This window comes from Bos grunniens, chromosome 10 (genome assembly GCF_055505025.1).
Source record: "Bos grunniens cultivar Pamir isolate PY7600 chromosome 10, Bosgru_T2T1.0, whole genome shotgun sequence".
NCBI classification, from domain to species: domain Eukaryota; kingdom Metazoa; phylum Chordata; class Mammalia; order Artiodactyla; family Bovidae; genus Bos; species Bos grunniens.
In genome coordinates this window covers 60,737,903-60,755,898 of record NC_141174.1, presented here as the reverse complement: position 1 = coordinate 60,755,898, position 17,996 = coordinate 60,737,903, and the positions used below count along the sequence as shown (strand labels likewise).

Here is a 17,996-nt window from a genome sequence, read left to right as displayed (position 1 = left end):
TCTTTAAAAACATGGTTCTTTAAAAAGTGATGGGGGGGGGACATATTTAAAAGTAATTCAGTGCTTACCTGATTTTTACATGTTCCTGTAGAGAATTATTTCAATAAATGCAGGTGTAATAGCGTATGTTGGGAAGTGCTAAACATGTTATTCCTATACAGCCCTTTGCATTCTTCCTCTCTTCAAGCCATCTCCATGTAAGCATCTTAGCCTACTTAAAATTCATGTACAGAAAGCAGAATTTGTTCTTATAACCCATACCCCTTCCCAATTTATTCAAACTCCTTTTTCTTTCTTGCCTTTATGTGTTTACTAGACTCACTTCTTTGATTCTTACTTTCCGTTTTATTCAAAGTTGTTTACCTCCTCAACCCTCCCCACAGTCAATTTATAACATTTGAGTACCCCCCAGAGTATGCGCAAAAGGGTTCAAACAAGAATTTATGTTGTCATGAACTCATGCTTTTTCCACAAGCTTCAGAACTTTTTGTAGTTAGAAGTCAATTATCAACTCCTACCTTACATTCAAGACTGAGGTCTAAAAAGGTACTGTCCAAAAAACTGATGGAACTGTTGTCTCTTGTTCAATAGGGTGGTCATTAGCCACATGTGGCTATTGAACAATAAATGTAGTAAGTGAGGCATTGCATTAATTTAAGTAGCTATATGTGGCTAGTAGTCCCTGCTGGAGTGTACGTTTGCAGAAAAGTCAGGGGGTTTTTTTGGCAGCCATTGTGGGATATTAATTCCCTAACCAGGGATTAAACCAATGTTATTAGCAATGAAAGCATGGAGTCCAAACCACTGGACCACTAGGGAATTCCCAAAGTCAGCTTTTAATTTTTTCAACTTGGATCCTGTTTCACTCAGTCCACTATACACAGATCTAGCTTATCCCCTTCACTTTTAAAATTTCATATTGGAGCATAGCACAAATAATATTGTGTTAATTTCACATTGGAGCATAACACAAATAATATTGTGTTAGTTTCAGGTGTACAGCAAAGTGATTCAGTTATACGTGGATTTTTCAAATTATTTTCTTAGGTCATTACAGAATATTGAACAGAATTCCTTGTGCTATACAGTAGGTCCTTGTTGGTTGTCTGTTTTAAATTTATCAGTGTGTACATGTCAATCCCCAGTTCCCACTCTATCCCTTCCCATCAGAAATTTGTTCTCAATCTGAGTCTGTTTTGTAACATTTTAAATTCATTTGTATCAGTTTTAGCCATGGCATGTCTTTCTCTGACTTACTTCACATAGTATGATAATCTCCAGGTCCACCCATGTTATTGCAAACGGGGACTATTTCATTCTTTTTAATGGCTGAGCACTCGTCATTTACTTTTTTTCAAAATCTGATTAAGAACTTTCCCAGCAGCTCATCAATCATAATTATGAATTCACCCAACATAAATATATATTTGAAATTGACCTGAAAAAGTAAACCATCAGTTTTCCCCTTCTTTATGATTTAGCTCCATAACCTAGTCAGAAAACTTGAGGTGGGACTCCTATCTTCTTTATATATAAATACAAAATGCCAGTTCTTGTGGAACGGAATTTAAATAATGAATTTGAGAAGACGATGAACTTTAACCCACAAATAATTTACCACTATTTTAACTTAGAACCATATTAGGCATGCAACTAATGTAAAACATACAAAAGATTTTAGTAGGAATATCGCTGTATTTATTCTCATTCAGGCAATTTTTCTGTAACTTCAACATTTTCCTCTCAAAACATAAGAACAAAAGAATCCCAAAGCTTAGAACTGGATCACTTGGCCCTTTCTCTTCTTATCTCCTCCAAGTTCAAAATGCTTGCACCTCTTAATGGCCAGCATCCTCTTAGATCTGCAGTTGGGTTCAACGCATTCAAGTCTCAGCACGATCTTCTTGGTGGTTTTAGCCTTCTTCCGGAAAATTGGCTTGGTTTGCCCACCGTAGCCACTTTGCTTCCGATCATAGCGCCTCTTTCCCTGGGCATACAGGGAATCTTTGCCCTTCTTATACTGGGTCACTTTGTGAGGCTGATGCTTTCCACACTTCTTACAGAAAGTCCTGCGGGTTTTAGGTACGTTGACCATCTTTGCAGTAGAGGTGTCTTCGCGGTGCAAACTATTGTAAAACACGGGAGCAAAAGTTAGAACACTTGAAACAGCAAGTATAAACCCACCAAGTACTCATTTTCCGTATGAGTAAGTGCACAACTTGATGGAATGCTTAGATTTGTTAGGTAGGTAGAATAGGGAAAAGGAGTCCAAAATGGCCGTGGCTAAAAAACAAGGAAGGTCCGAGGACCAGAGTGAAGACTTCAGGCAAAACAGCACTCCTGGCTAAGCCCAATTTGCATAGGGCAGGCCCAGGTGGAGGAAAAAACACATAAAAAGAGGAGCCAAAGCGTTTTCTCACTGACTCACTCACTCTCCCGCGTGCGTGCGCTCTTTCTCTCTCTCCCCACACCGCCCCCACCTCTCCCGCGCTCCTCCACTCTCTTCCAGTCTTTGGGTTGGCATGCCCTCACGCTTTGAGGATGGATTCTCCTGCTATCTCCTAAATAAAATGGAGCTGTAACACTGATTTGCCAAAGAGCTGTAGCACGGTATGTCCAAGACCCAGAGCTGTGACGCGCCGAGGGCTTTAATGTCCGTCGCTCCAAATCTTCGTTGTGACGAGACAAAGAACCGAGGAACATACACTCTCGTGACAGATTTACAGAATGAGACTCACTGAAAAACAGCAAGAGCAGCAGCACAGGGACGCCCAGTACGGTCAGTCCCGCGTACAACAAAGTGGGATCCTTTGGGGCTTAATTTATCGTGGTTGCCCAACAACTAAAGCGTAATGGTGTGATTTTCTCCAGCAGAGAGAGGACCGAAGCTAGAGTTTATTTTCGACTCTCAGCGCACCCTTTCCCTCCAGGTTCTAGTTTCCGTGCATGCCTGGCTCGGAGGGCGGTGTAGAGCCACCGCCACGGACTGCCACGGCCAGCCCAGTCCCTTCGAGGACTGCATCTGCCTAGTTTCACTTTTGCCTTCAGAGCACCGTCACCCGTAAAAGCCCTAAAGGCTGACGTGTCCTTAATGAGTGCCGCCAGGCCCAGCAGCCGCCATGCGAGTGCCCTTTCCGGAAGGGAAAAGTGAATTCTGGAAATCCACTAACCAAGACGGTGGGCCTCACCCTCCCTCTCCTAACAGGGCTCACCAGGCCCGGCCCGGCCCAGCCTCGAATCCTGAGGACTGGAGGCTCCGGCGTAACAGCCACCACCCAGCACCGGGCTTACCGAGAGACCCGACGTCCACGTTCCTGCCTTGCTCGTCTCGCGCCTCACCGGAAAGGGAGGGACGTGGCGGAAGTAGGAACTGAACCTGAGCGGCAGTGCTGCGAACCAATAGGTGGCGCGCAGCGACAGCCGGGCGTCTCCGGACGTGTCCGGGAAGCGCCAACCGACGGCCAGGGGCGGGCCGGAGGGGTGTGGGTCCCCGGGCCGCGGCGCTCGGCGGGCGAGTCGCTGCTTGTCAGGACAGTCGCCGCCGGAGTGAGGCCAAGCGAGGCTGTGTTTCTCGTTCCGGGATGTCCCGGGCCGCATAGAGATGAGAGCGCCGAGGACGCAGGGCCGCTGGAGGCGCAGGTAACGGAGTCGAGGTACAGCGGGGCCGCGTCGGGCTTCTTACCGGACCGGTGCTGGATGGAGAGGACCGAAGCGACGCCGTGCCGCTGCCCCTAGCGGCGGGGCCGCTGCCCGAGCTGCAGTTGCCAGGTGAAGATGTGTGGAGCCCGGGCGGCGCGGGGGAGCTGAAAACCTGCGGGTCCCCGGACCCCCGGGGCCCGGGATGAGTTAGCGAGGGCAGCTGCGGGGGCAAGTTCCGACTGCTGCAGGCCACCGCCACGGTCGCCGCCCGCCCGCCCGCCCCTTCCCCGCCGGAGCCGCTGGCTCCTTTCCGCGCCCGCCCGCCCCCCTGCTCGCGCTCCCGGCCCCGGAGACCATGAGGTTCCGCATCTATAAGCGGAAGGTGCTGATCTTGATGCTCGTGGTGGCCGCCTGCGGCTTCGTCCTCTGGAGCAGCAATGGGCGACAAAGGAAGAACGAGGCCCTCGCCCCGCCGCTGCTGGACGCCGATCCCGTGCGGGGTGCGGGCGCCCGGGCCGGGGACCACCCCGCCGTGTCGGTGGGCATCCGCCGGGGCTCCAACGAGTCGGCGGCTCCACTGGTCGCCGCGGCCCCGCAGCCCGAGGTGGACAATCTGACGCTGCGGTACCGGTCCCTAGTGTACCAGCTGAACTTTGACCAGACGCTGAGGAATGTAGATAAGGCCGCCTCCTGGACCCCCCGAGAGCTGGCGCTGGTGGTCCAGGTGCACAACCGGCCCGAATACCTCAAACTGCTGCTGGACTCACTTCGAAAAGCCCAGGGAATCGACGACGTCCTCGTCATCTTTAGCCATGACTTCTGGTCGACCGAAATCAATCAGCTGATTGCTGGGGTGGATTTCTGTCCAGTTCTGCAGGTGTTCTTTCCTTTCAGCATTCAATTGTACCCTAACGAGTTCCCGGGCACTGACCCCAGAGATTGCCCCAGAGACATGGAGAAGAATGCAGCTTTGCGAATGGGATGCATTAATGCTGAATATCCCGACTCCTTCGGCCATTATAGAGAGGCCAAGTTCTCCCAAACCAAACACCACTGGTGGTGGAAGCTGCATTTTGTATGGGAGAGGGTCAAAGTCCTTCGAGACTATGCTGGCCTCATACTTTTCCTAGAGGAGGATCACTACTTAGCCCCAGACTTTTACCATGTCTTCAAAAAGATGTGGAAATTAAAGCAGCTAGAGTGCCCCGAGTGTGATGTTCTCTCCCTGGGGACCTATACTGCCATTCGAAATTTCTATGACGTGGCTGACAAGGTAGATGTGAAAACGTGGAAATCCACAGAGCACAATATGGGTCTGGCCCTGACCCGGGAAGCCTATCAGAAGCTGATTGAGTGCACAGACACTTTCTGTACTTACGATGATTATAACTGGGACTGGACCCTTCAATATTTGACTGTATCTTGTCTTCCAAAATTCTGGAAAGTGCTGGTTCCTCAAGTTCCTAGAATTTTTCATGCTGGAGACTGTGGTATGCATCACCAAAAAACTTGTAGACCAGCCACCCAGAGTGCCCAACTTGAGTCACTCTTAAATAATAACAAACAGTACCTGTTTCCAGAAACTCTAACTATTAGTGAGAAGTTTATGACATCCCTTTCCCCACCTAGGAAAAATGGAGGGTGGGGCGATATTAGGGACCATGAACTCTGTAAAAGTTATAGAAGGCTGCAGTAAAAAAAAAAAAATCACAATTACAAAAGCAAAAGTAGTGACAGTCTTCTATTTTTGATATTTGTCCAAATAGGATATACAATTGAATAAAAAGGTTTAGGAACTGGTTTCTGCTTTAATACAACAAAATTCTTGTAAAAGTTGTCCAAATATAGTCATCTTTTCCTTTTACGTCTGATTAAGATTTAAAACGCAAGTTTTCATTTTGAGAATTGCGTTTTAAAGTTCAGTGTGTATCTGCTAGAGGTAATCATTGTTAATTGATAGAAGAAGGGAAACTATTTAAATTGCATCTATTAATCTTTTTATCTGGAACTTTGTACACTTTTCCACTTTCAAGACTTACTTTAAGTACAGCAAAATTTATTTAAAATTGTCATATCAGTAAAAAGTATTACAGTGAAATTAATAAGAATATTAATGTAACAAGCCCAGCTTCACTCTTGACACAGTAACTAGGAAGAGGTTGCTTCAGTGGTTTTATAATTCAAAAATTATGTTTGTTAAACACCCTGTCAGAACAGAGTCATTTTCAGTATTAAAGATTCCTGTATTATTGTGTTAAGAATTGCCTGTGCTCTGGAACCTGCATAGAACACACTTTTCTTTTGGAATGTATTTGACTGATAAGAAAGTTTAAACACTTTTCACCTCAATGTAGAAATACAGTGATTTTTTTTTTCTTTTAGTGCTGCCAAAATAAAATACTTGTTTTTGCATAAAAAGGTTCCTAATCATTTTTCAGAATAATTTTACATCAAAGTCCACTAAAGACACTCTTGAAGGTTTAAAATTAGCATTACATCTTATTTGTACAGTGTATAAGTAAGTTTGAAATAAAGAAAACCCAGCTCTTAACAGTGCATTCCCTTTGGAGGAAACTGGCTTTCAAATTAGCCACGCAGAGATAATGAGCAATAAAAAGCTGCTGTGTAAGTGAAATACAGCCAGAAATGAAACAGTTCAGTCCTGCCAAAGTGAAACATGTTCTAGAGCCAGCTTTATTTTACCAGAAATCGTACTTTTTAGAACAACAAAGTAAATAAGAAACAGGCTTAAAATTTATTCCATATTTAACATAAGTTTCCCTTAACATACATAATTGCATTCAACCAAAAGTATACTCATAGACTAATTTCTGTGTTGATACTGCAAAGTCATTTCAACCTAAAGACTGTGTACCTAATGGACAGTCACAAAATTATTACTGAATCAAATAATTCCCATCATGGTTGAAAAATATATATGGTCATCTATAATGGCGCACGGAGAAGGCAATGGCACCCCACTCCAGTACACTTGCCTGGAAAATCCCATGGATGGAGGAGCCTGGTGGGCTGCAGTCCATGGGGTCGCTAGGAGTCGGACACGACTGAGCGACTTCACTTTCTCTTTTCACTTTCATGCATTGGAGAAGGAAATGGCAACCCACTCCAGTGTTCTTGCCTGGAGAATCCCAGGGATGGGGGAGCCTGGTGTGCTGCCATATCTGGGGTCACACAGTCGGACACGACTGAAGTGACTTAGCATAGCATAATGGCGCAAATAGTTCTGTTTTATGAGTTCCTTTATACTGCCTGGAGCCCAGTTGGGTCCAGGTTTTACTGGAGATAAAGTGTATATCAGGATGAACTGCCAGGCGTTGTTCCAGCTTTTGGTGCTCTGACCTGACCTCCCTAGTTCAAAAAGACTAAAGAAATTAGGTAGTTTCCTGGACGAAGGTAAGGCCAGAGATTTGAGTTAGTAGCTGACTTTGGAACAGAAATACATCATCAGCTCATGGTCTTGGGGTCAGCAATTAGATCAACAAATATTTTCCTTTCTATATTGTCTTTCGTGTTGTCCTAAAACTTTTTATGAGAGAAAAAAGAAACTATTGGGATTTTCTCCTGGCCTTATGTAAAATATTCCACAAAACTCGTAATTTAGCAACTATTAGAAACATCTGCTGCCCTCTTTTAGGTATTATAAAAGAAACTGATTAGAAAACACTAGCTTTTGTTGTTGGAGAAGGCAATGGCACCCCACTCCAGTACACTTGCCTGGAAAATCCTATGGACAGAGGGGCCTGGTAGGCTGAAGTCCATGGAGTCGGTAGGAGTTGGACATGACTGAGCGACTTGTTTCACTTTTCACTTTCATGCTTTGGAGAAGGAAATGGCAACCCACTCCAGTGTTCTTGCCTGGAGAATCCCAGGGACTGGGGAGCCTGGTGGGCTGCCGTCTACGGGGTCGCACAGAGTCAGACACGACTGAAGCAACTTAGCAGCAGCAGCAGTAGCAGCAGCTTTTGTTGTTGTCTTCATGTATTACTATAAGGAAGACAATTTTCCTATTGGGGTAAATTCTCAGATTTTCTTAAATTGTCTTGTTCTAAAACTTGTAAACTAATTTTATAAAACCAAGGAATGTTTTACTAATTTCCAAAAAATTATTTTAAATTTTGAGTTTTCAAAGTCATTAATAACCTTTATTTATATATATGTATACACCCACACATATATATGGTGACTTACAAGAAGAGTAAGATACAGAGTTGAAGCAAATATACTAAATTTCAGTGTATTTGTATTGTTTGGATCATTTAATATTGGTTAATAAAGTTCTTTCAGAATCTCTATGACAAGCATAAATACTGAATAAATCCTATTTAGTGAGACTTATTGGAGAAGGCAATGGCACCCCACTCCAGTACTCTTGCCTGGAAAATCCCATGGGTGGAGGAGCCTGGTAGGCTGCAGTCCATGGGGTCACTAAGAGTCAGACACTACCGAGCAACTTCACTTTTCACTTTCATGCATTGGAGAAGGAAATGGCAAGCTACTCCAGTGTTCTTGCCTGGAGAATCCGAGGGACGGGGGAGCCTGGTGGCTGCCGTCTGTGGGATCACAGAGAGTCGGACACGACTGAAGTGACTTAGCAGCAGTAAGACTTATAAACACATAGTTTTGAGATTCTCCTTCCCCCAACACACACACTATTGTGTGTGCTTTTAGTTCATTACATTCTTGAGAATTACTTTTTATGACACAGTATTTTGGAAACTTTATTAAAGAAATGGCAAACAAAAGCCAAAAGACTATAAACAGGTTGTTTTGACACTAAACATTTTACTCTCCATTAGAAAAAATATACAACAGAGGAATCACAAAACTTATTTCCATAATTCAGGAAGCTTTGTATTGACATAAACTCTCTGTGTACACACACACACACACACAAAATACTAGCTTCAGTTTCCCCATAAGAATAAAAATACAAATTTTCATTTTATACTTTTTTGAATACTTTTGGTTTTAAGATAGTAAACAATCTGTTTCACGTCCAAAAGTTTTTACTCAGCCTCTAAAAAATGATACAGAATTAATCCAAGTCATAAAGCAAATTATTCTGAAAACTGAATGAGCAGTGAGTCACATGATCTTTAATGATCTGCACACTACCATCCTGCATATTGGTTTCCTTTATGTGGTCAAAACCAGGTGTATTGCGAACTGCAGTTTTGTTCAGTAACGAAGATGGGTGGTTTCCATCCAGTTCTTTCTCTTCAGTTATTACTGGTTCTTTTAAGTTATCTTTTCTTTCATTTGCATAAACAGCACTTTTGTCTTTTATAAATTCACGTTCCTTTTCTGACTTAGGTTGCTGAGACTCTGCAAACAGCTTCTGAGAAACATCAAGAGCCCCTTGTTGCAAGCACGTGGCTGAACCACAACGGTCTGCTTCTAGGACTGTGACTGCTACAGATGAAGCAGAATCAGTTGTTGAAATGGTAGCATGTTCTGTATTTTCTTTTTCTGTTAAAGGACTTCCTTCATGGACTCTTTCTTCTTTTTCATGAAGCTGCTCAGAGTTACTGCATTCTTGCAACTATGTTAAGAGAAACAGCAAATTAAGAATTCATTGAAACAGAAAAGTAAATTGTACTCTCTGAAAACTTTTCTTTAAGTTGTGAAGGAATAACCCGGTAGACTTGCAAATTCGATTTCTGGCTTCCCCCTCAAAGTCAATCTCCAAATGCTGCCAGTCATTTTTTAACAATCCAAACCTGGCATTGATTCTCTAATTAAATCCTTTCACTGATTCTTCATCTCCTTCAGGATAAAACAATCCTGGCCTACAAATCTTTTAACATGGCCTATAAAGCTCAGTCGGAGAAGGCAATAGCACCCCACTCCAGTACTCTTGCCTGGAAAATCCCATGGACGGAGGAGCCTTGTAGGCTGTAGTCCATGGGGTCACTAAGAGTCAGACACGACTGAGCGACTTCACTTTCACTTTTCACTTTCATGCGTTGGAGAAGGAAATGGCAACCCACTCCAGTGTTCTTGCCTGGAGAATCCCAGGGACGGGGGAGCCTGGTGGGCTGCCGTCTATGGGGTCACACAGAATCGGACACGACTGAAGTGACTTAGCAGCAGCAGCATAAAGCCTAATAACAGTCATTCTTATAAGGGCATTCTTGGTTCACTGGTTAGGACTCCACCCTTTCACTTCCAAGGACCTGGGGTCAATCCCTGATCAAGAAACTAAGATCCTTCAGGCCTTCGGAAGCAGGCAAAAAATTTAAAAAGGGTATTCTTGAATTTTTCTGTATTTCTGTGATTCTTCAGAACCTCTTTCTCACCTAGTTCACATATAAGTCAACTGTGCTAGTTACTAAATTATTTAAGTCTAATATCAAAGACTATAAAGATAACCAAACTTAAACTAGAAAGAATGAACAAACCATATGTAACATATATAGTTCCTGTGGTTTGAGAGTCAAAAAGAGTTGTTAGTCCCTGGACTAATACTCACATTTCCCAAATGTTAGTTTCTCTCTATTCCTCACTGAACAGTTATTTTGGGATTAAATGAGATAACATAAGTGAAAATGAATCACAGATATTTAATAGTAAAATACACATCAAAAAAAGGTCTGTATTCTTCTTAACATCACTCTTCCCAGCCATTATGTGCATTTAAAGTTATGATATAAAAAATCAAGAATTAAGTGATTTGTCAGGCTTCAACCTTGCCCCAAATCACTACTCTATAAAGCCTGCCCAAATCCTTACCTTTGCATGCATTTCAATCTTACTGTCAGTAACCTGAAGAACTTCAATTAATGGTGGAGTCAGGGGTAATGTCTGTCTGAATGGAGGGCTCAGGACCTCTTCAAGAAACTCATTAACATTGTCTTCATTGACAAATAACCTTTCCTAAAATAAAAAGAGAAAAAAATATTCTACTTTATTGGTCATACTTGACAGAATTGTATCTAAAATCAGCTCATAATAATTCTCACACAGTTCAGGTCTTCACTTTTAAAATGTTTATTTCATGTTATTCCTATGCTGTTTTGGCCTAAGAAAACAGTATTGTACAGAGCAAAAAGAATAGCAAGAGTACACACATATATAGGAGATCCTAAAATAAAGTCTTAGGTCCTTTTCTACGTTTGTATAAATCTGAGGTATGCTTTCCCTCCAGATAATCCTATTTACAAATCATATCTTCCTTTTTTCCCCCCTCTCAGTATTTTGTAAGAATAACATCACCTCTAGTTTTCAATGCAGTCCAAACTATAAAATGTAATTCAATTTTAGAACACTTCCTAATGAGTCAGCTAAAGATAAGACAGTATGCATTCAAATTTTGTGTGACCAATTTGCCTTTTAGTTCTTGGTTAGGTAAGAGCCAAGTATAATATTTTACTTAAGAGAATTATATTCTATTTTTAAGCACTGTGATAATCCATTGCAACATTAGCATATAACTATATAAGAATGAGGAAACACTATAAATCAACTAATCTAAAAAAAAAAGAGGAAACACAACATTGTAAATCAACTAAAATAAACTTTTTAAAAATTAAAAAAAGGAAGGCAGTAGGATTACCAAACTACAGGATATACAAAAATCACTTATGCAGGCAATCCCAAAGACAAAGCAATTTGTTCCTATTCGAGTATGTCAAGTGAATATAGGTATATGGTTAGGTCTTTGAAGGAATAACCATATTTTAAATTCTTCAAATCAGTTCACCACTGCCCCAAATAAAAAGTTTTCCTCTGTACTACAATATAAACAAATTAATTACAAATACACACAAATGCATTATTTGGTCCAAATTGGGGGCGTGGTGGGGAGGGGAATCACAAAGTGATGTTTCGAATTCCCTTCTATTAAACAACCTGTGAACACGTACTAAACAAAAGTGAACTTTGGCGAAAGAAAAACTTCACATTTGAAATAATTTGCCTTGTATTATCTGAAGATTTAGGCGACAGAATAATACTGTAGGGTACAAACAACCCTCCCTGCCAAAGCATTTCTAAGGTTCATGTCTCTGCAAAAGACTTACACATTAACTGCAAAAACTACACCAGACAGTTCAGTTACCTCGGAAGAATAACATTTATAATGGAAATAGTTATGATTAAAATAGAAAGGATTTGCATAAACCTGCTTTCTCAGTCTAATGACTAATTTTACTATAAAAGATAATAAATTCAGAGGTCCTAAAGCTCTAGGAAAATTCCCAGTGAGACTTAAGGTTTACAGAAATGTATTTCGTACTTGTATGTAAAGTAACAAATTCTGACCTTGACAGCCACGAATCAGTCTCTTTATAATATTTTCATATAATGCATATAATAATGTAATCATTATATATGTCTACTCACAAAATACTGTTGTGATTTTTTTTTAACTTTTTTACTTTTTTTTTACTTTAATACTTACAGCCTGGTTAGTAAAATTTAAAGGAAAAAAGTTGAACATAATGGTTCCATCAGCCTCAGCTAATGTGATGATTAATGAAGTAATTATAAATCTATTTCAGGCTTCAAAGATATAAAACACAGTTGCCCTAATCCCATTTTGCTCTAGTTTCTTTGCTAAAATAACATTCAGATACTAGAAAATCAGATCAAAATATACTTTAGTATTCTCTCAAATGCTGTCCATTAAAGCTTTCTTCCCACCTTGTGAGTTATTTTCTCATTTACTAAAACAATTACAGGAAAACGACTGCCCTTTCCTAAATTTCCCCCTTCTGATGACATAAACAGATAGTCAATTTCATATTTTATTTTCTCACAAAGTATCTTACCTAGCCCTGCCTATTTATTTTACCATTTTTGGAGGGTTTCAATTAACACTTCTCATACAAGATACACCTCATAAATATAAAAATTTAACTTACTAGTAAATTTCTAGAAAAACACAGGAAGAAGTAAAACTTTCTGGCAGGTTAAATAAAGCCCAAGGCCCAAAGCTTAAATTTTAATATACAATCTGTGCAACTAGTGTTCTGAATTAGGGAATTTAACCCTTGAAGATCTTATAAGAGCAAAAAAAAATTACATGTAACATTGATACAAACCTCAAAATACCAATTAATTGTTGAGTTATGAGTGTAAAATTTCTATAGAACTTCAAATTTTAAGTAGGTTCTCTCCATCCCCGCCCCCCCCAGTACTTGCCAATAGTACTGGAGTACTGAATTGAATCTCAAGACCCTAGTAGTAACTACAAAATTATATCCTACATAAACCCAAGATTCACCCTCAGTTTTTGACTAAAAGAGATGGAGCTGAAGTCAGAGCTAACAAAGGATTATATTACACTTTGTTAAATGCCAGCCATTATGCCAATACTAGTAGGGAAGAGATTAAAACTGATGCCAAAAGAAGTAATTTCAGTGTAATGTAAAGACCACTAGAGGTCAATCCCACTAAAATCAGGGAGTAAAATTAAGCTGCACCGTATGGCAGAGAACGCAAGGTATTTAGATTCAGCCCTGGGTCTGAGTTGGTTTTCCCACAAAAACTCGGCACAGGCACAGGCCGAGTTACTTTTGCTCTCTGGAAGTAAACTATTATTTACTTTCTAAGGTTGGGAAAAGCTATTTAAAACTGAAAATAACGCTATGATAGAATGTCTCTTCCCTATTTGTGTCACAAACCCCTTTGAGAATATGACCAAAGTTATAGTCCTTCTCCCCAGAAGAAAACCCTCAACTTTGTGTATACAATTTTAGAGGTCTACGGATCCCTGAGAAACCATTCATGCATTGAGGGCAACTTTGAAGACTTGAAACTCATCCACCAAAGAGGATGCGTTAAATTTTCGTGTTTTTTTTTTCTCCCAAGTCTTTGATCAAGGGTTATCAACTTCTAGTCGTCAGGAGAGAAGTTATAATGGAAAATCCTTTGTTCAGGATAAACTGTGAGGATGACTGTGATAAGTGGAATAGAATATGTCAAACATTAAGACTCTAGAAAGAACTGTTACCTCCAAACAATAGTTGTTTAAACCGTAATACCACTCTCTCCAGTATCCATGGCATTCTGGAGACTTGGCCAGGTTTATCACTGCATTGTTGGAAGAAATGCTAACCTCTGGTTCTTTGGTACTCAATTTATTCTCTGGAGTAAATTGCAAAAAGAAGGAATAATAAACTAAGTCTTGGGTAGAGAAAGACAATTTGTACCAGAGGGGGTTCACTTCCCCTTGAAGACTTTGAAGCAGGATCCAAGGCACTTGAACGAGCAGTGTCAGGGATTCTTCATCCTGACTACACTGCAAAGGCGGGCACAAAGCTTCGCCGCGGTCGGTCCCTGGACCACCCATCGCTTGATAAGCCGGCTCCCTGCCGGTGCCTTCCCGCGTCTCGCGCGCCTCCACGCCGAGGGTCGGGCGCACGCTCGCGCTCCCTACAGAAAGGCCCGCGTCGAGGTCCCCACAGGAAGTACTAAGAGCGCCTCCGCCACGGTCCCCAGGTGAGTTCCCGGCTCCTGAAGGCGGCTCCTCCCGGGTCCCCGTGGTTGATATCTCTTGCCCGCCGAAATCCCGTTCCTCGGATTTTGCGACGCGCTCCTTCCCGGGGGCGTCCGGAGTTGTGATCCCGGCGTCTGCAGCCCGGGTTCGGCTGGGACCTGAGATTGCGTCCCCAGCACAAACCCCCGCCGGGCCCGCCTCCCCGCGGCAAGCGGAAGCGCACGCTGCGCCGTCAGTTCCTGGCGGGTCGGCTGCCTCTTCCGGGGACGCGGCGGGCTCCGGGCGCGAAGCGGTAGGCGCCACGGGAAGTGTCACCACCAGCTGCCGCCGGGCCTTGTTGAACTGTGCTTTGCCGCGGCTGTCATCCACCGGGTACGGGAGCGAAAGTCGCAGCCGGTAGTCGGGCTTCCTTGAATCAAGGCACAGCAGCTTCCCCGTCACCTCCAGCGCCGCCTGCTCGGCCGATCGCAGCAACGGCAGCTCGATGGTAACCACCAGCTCTTGCGGCACGGTGCCGGGCGCCGAGTCCCGGGAGCAGCGGTAATCCTGGAGGTCCACGTGGTGGCGCTGCACCACGCTGTAGCGAGGCTCGGTGGGGGCGGGCTGCCGGAAGGCCTCCGGAGGGGAGGGCGCCTGAGGCCGGGGGACTGCAGCGCTCGAGCCGGCCGCCGGGTATCGGTAGGGGTAGGGGAAATCGGGGAAAGGGCTCTCCGGCTCCCCCTCGGGCCGGGCCGGCGCGCCTCCGGGCAGGGGCGTGCGCAGTACGGCGGCATCCGGGGTCCCCTTGTACTTGATCTTCAGGGTCTTGGCGTTCCTCCGGTCCAACTTCACGCCGAACTGCTTCTCCACGGCCTCCAGGGCCGTGGCGTCCAGCATCTGGCGAAAGCGCTCGTGGCGCCGGGCCAGCGCGATCGCGTCTGGGTGGAAGACCACGTCGTAGACAGTGTAGCGGGTGCCGCGCCCCCACGCGTACTCGCGGCCGGGGGCCAGGCTGTAGGGCAGGGACCACTGTCTGCCGGACACCGCGCTCCCAGAGCCGGGCTGGCTGCTGGGCGCGCCCACCAGCGCGTTGCTGCACACGTTCACGAAGCAGCGCCGGGTCCCGTCCAGGCTGGTGCGCAATACGTGGCCCGGCTCCGGGTGCACGAACCGCACCTCCACTCCGCGCTCACGCTCCAGCGCCGTGATCTCCTCCTCGTAGCGTCGCCGGTTCTCAGGGTCCGTGAGCTCCTCGGCGTACTCGGAGAACATTCGCCGGAACTCCGGGTCCTGGAAGGCGGAGGTGAGCTGCTGGACCTCCTCTCCACTAAGATCCAAGTCTTCTAGCGGCGAAGAAGCTGCCTCCTTGGCCATGCTGTCCTTCGGCTCCTTGCGCGGAGGCCAAGGGAGATGGATCTGAGACCTAGTGGGTGGGACGCGAGGTGAAATCGCTAGTCTCCGGAGAGTGAGGAGGCGGAGGTCCGTAACGGCTTCAGAATTGAGCCTGGGCGGCGCGTGCTCGTTGCCATAGTGACACCACCAACACCCAGGAGGAGGGGCAGGAACAGTGATGATAGAAATGACAGAAATAGCCTTAGTTTCTTCAGACCAACATCCTACGTTGTTTAGATTCCTGTGCCATGGTGCAGTTACCTGTGCAGAATAAGCATCTTAATAATTGTAATTTCCAGCATTATGTACGTTATTCGTTGTTCAGAACCCTTCAAGGTAGACCTGATCCTCAATTCACAAAGAAGATGAGACCTGAAAAGTTACCTCACCAAAGTCACACAGCTAATGTACCACCCAGCAGTCATAAACTGTGATTCTATCGTAAGTTTTTCTGTTTATTCACTTCGCTAAACCAACATTTCAGTCTAGATATTTCACCAATTTACCCTATTTACAACTCTCATTTGGTGTGAGAGTTATGCGCAGGTTATTCATAAATAACCAATCATCAGCAAACATGACTGTTAATAAAAATGCAAATATAAGATACCACATATCACCTATAAAAATGGAAAAGGCTTTCTTTAAAAACAAAACAATTATTTCCTTGCGGTGGTAGAATTTATATTAAAATTTTTTCTAGAAAGTAGTTTGGTACCTATGTCAAAAGCCTTTAGAATGTGCATACTTTTTTTAATGCAGAAATTCCAATTCTGAGAGCATGCTCAAGGCCCTATTATGATTCTAAAGGTTTGGGAAGAATCTAAGAATTCAACAGTTGGTTGAGCAGATTTGGGTAGAGCCATACAATGGGTTTCTAAGCAGCCATTCAAATTGATATTATAGAATATTTATTGACTGAGGTAGTTATTAATTGGTAGTTAAATTCAGTGATCATTTTTCTGTCCTCATTTTGTTGACAGCCTCAGCAACATTTAACATAATGTTGGCATTACCTCAGTGACAAGACACTATCCAGGTTTTCCTCCTACCTCATCAGATACAGTTCCTGTGCTTTCCCCATACTGAGACCAAGTGTCGGCTTTTTCCATAGCACAGAAATCTCAGCCCACTCCCCTCTTGTGTGATCTACCTGGCCTCTTAAAGCATAATGTCACATGAGGGTGCTTTAGACCCAGATTTCTGAGGTGAGGTCAGCCATGCTGATTAAACACCGAGCAGGTGAGCGCACCACCTCTCTGTTGGTCCTCACTGTATTAGCTCTGGGTGCTCCTGCAGTACTGTTCATCTGCTACCCCATTTTTCAGATCTATGCTTCCTTTTAATTTCCAGTCAATGTCCACCACTAACTGGTTCTCATTTGTCTTACTCTAATAATTATAATTCTGGTAATTTACCTGCTCATAGTTAATTGCCCTGCTTCATCTTTCTTCACCTTGCTAACCCCTAAATGCACCCTGTATTTCTAGGCATTAAATATGTTCCTAAAGAAATCTTTCATGTTTAGCTCTATGGTTCTTGAAACTAGACCAACAATCTGGCAGTGTCTGTTTCAGTACCACTTTCAAGGCCTAGATTGTAAATTTTCCCAAGTAATCTAGTAGCTTTTGGAATTATGCCTTGATTTCACTTTTAATCAAAATTTCCAGGCTGTTCTTGAGATTAAAGCTCAATCTTACTGTTTTAACATCAGGTCTTTTCTAATATTTTGAAAATTTCCATCCTCAAACCATATCTCAAATTGCCACTTCATCCTTAACCGCAATTCACTTATCACAATATTCAGATTAAATTTCTTGAGGAATTTCCTTCAATGTCATTTTAGTTTTTTTATTAGTATCTCTTCCCCCAAAAGCTAAGTTTCTTTGAAAGAAGGGTCTTCCATTTCAACTTGTCTATAATATTAAGATTATTCCTACGTTTGAAACACTCTTTGTACCTTTAACAATGTCGTATCACTCATTCATTTCTGGGCTCTCATTGTAGTTCCCGCCATAAACTAAAAGATAAGGGGATGGCGTTGAGTGGTTATGCCCAAAATAGAAAAACAGGGCTGCTTCAAAGTGAGTATTACTCCTCTTAAAGGTATTACTCCTCTTAAAACTATGGGGACAATGTTTTTAAATTTTCAGTGCCAAAAGGTAATGTAATGAATATCACAGTGATATCCTGAAACAATGGTTTTCACTATCATTAGAATAAATTCTATGACTTGAAATTTAAACAATTTGAAATTATTAAATACACCATTAAGACTCTTATGGTGAACAATTAGCATGTGAATTGTTAAGTGGCTCCCACGCCAGGCTCCCCTCTCCTTCACTATCTCCTGGAGTTTGCTCAAATTCATATCCAAGCATATAACTAGTATAGAAATAATGAAACTTAAATTTTTATATACAAATATATACTTAGATTATGTATTTTTACACATTTTCATATTTTCCTTACAATTATACAGAAAATATTTTTCCTATGAAACTTTGTAAAGTATACCATATTT

General features: G+C 43.0%; 3 protein-coding genes across 4 annotated transcripts; 1 reads left to right on the top strand and 2 right to left on the bottom strand.

The window, feature by feature from the left end:
* Nucleotides 1–1,675: 1,675 nt before the first annotated feature.
* Nucleotides 1,676–3,346, bottom strand: RPL36AL (ribosomal protein L36a like). The gene is made up of 2 exons (XM_086321632.1): nucleotides 3,292–3,346; nucleotides 1,676–2,126 (listed from the first exon to the last, which is right to left on the bottom strand). The coding sequence occupies exon 2, from the start codon at nucleotides 2,093–2,095 to the stop codon at nucleotides 1,775–1,777; it is 321 nt and encodes a 106-aa protein (XP_086177758.1). The 5' UTR covers nucleotides 2,096–2,126; nucleotides 3,292–3,346; the 3' UTR covers nucleotides 1,676–1,774.
* A 71-nt stretch (nucleotides 3,347–3,417) lies between these two features.
* Nucleotides 3,418–6,057, top strand: MGAT2 (alpha-1,6-mannosyl-glycoprotein 2-beta-N-acetylglucosaminyltransferase). Its single transcript, XM_086321626.1, has one exon. The coding sequence runs from the start codon at nucleotides 3,995–3,997 to the stop codon at nucleotides 5,333–5,335; it is 1,341 nt and encodes a 446-aa protein (XP_086177752.1). The 5' UTR covers nucleotides 3,418–3,994; the 3' UTR covers nucleotides 5,336–6,057.
* A 2,294-nt stretch (nucleotides 6,058–8,351) lies between these two features.
* On the bottom strand, nucleotides 8,352–17,842 carry DNAAF2 (dynein axonemal assembly factor 2). Of its 2 annotated transcripts, none has more exons than XR_015134796.1 (3): nucleotides 13,815–17,842; nucleotides 10,393–10,536; nucleotides 8,352–9,202 (listed from the first exon to the last, which is right to left on the bottom strand). XR_015134796.1 is itself a non-coding variant. In XM_086321622.1 (3 exons), the coding sequence occupies exons 1-3, from the start codon at nucleotides 15,452–15,454 to the stop codon at nucleotides 8,696–8,698; spliced, it is 2,490 nt and encodes an 829-aa protein (XP_086177748.1). In that variant the 5' UTR covers nucleotides 15,455–17,842; the 3' UTR covers nucleotides 8,352–8,695. The 2 variants fall into 2 exon arrangements, 1 of the variants encoding a protein (XP_086177748.1); XM_086321622.1 differs by having other exon boundaries at nucleotides 13,616–17,842.
* Between the last annotated feature and the right edge of the window lie 154 nt (nucleotides 17,843–17,996).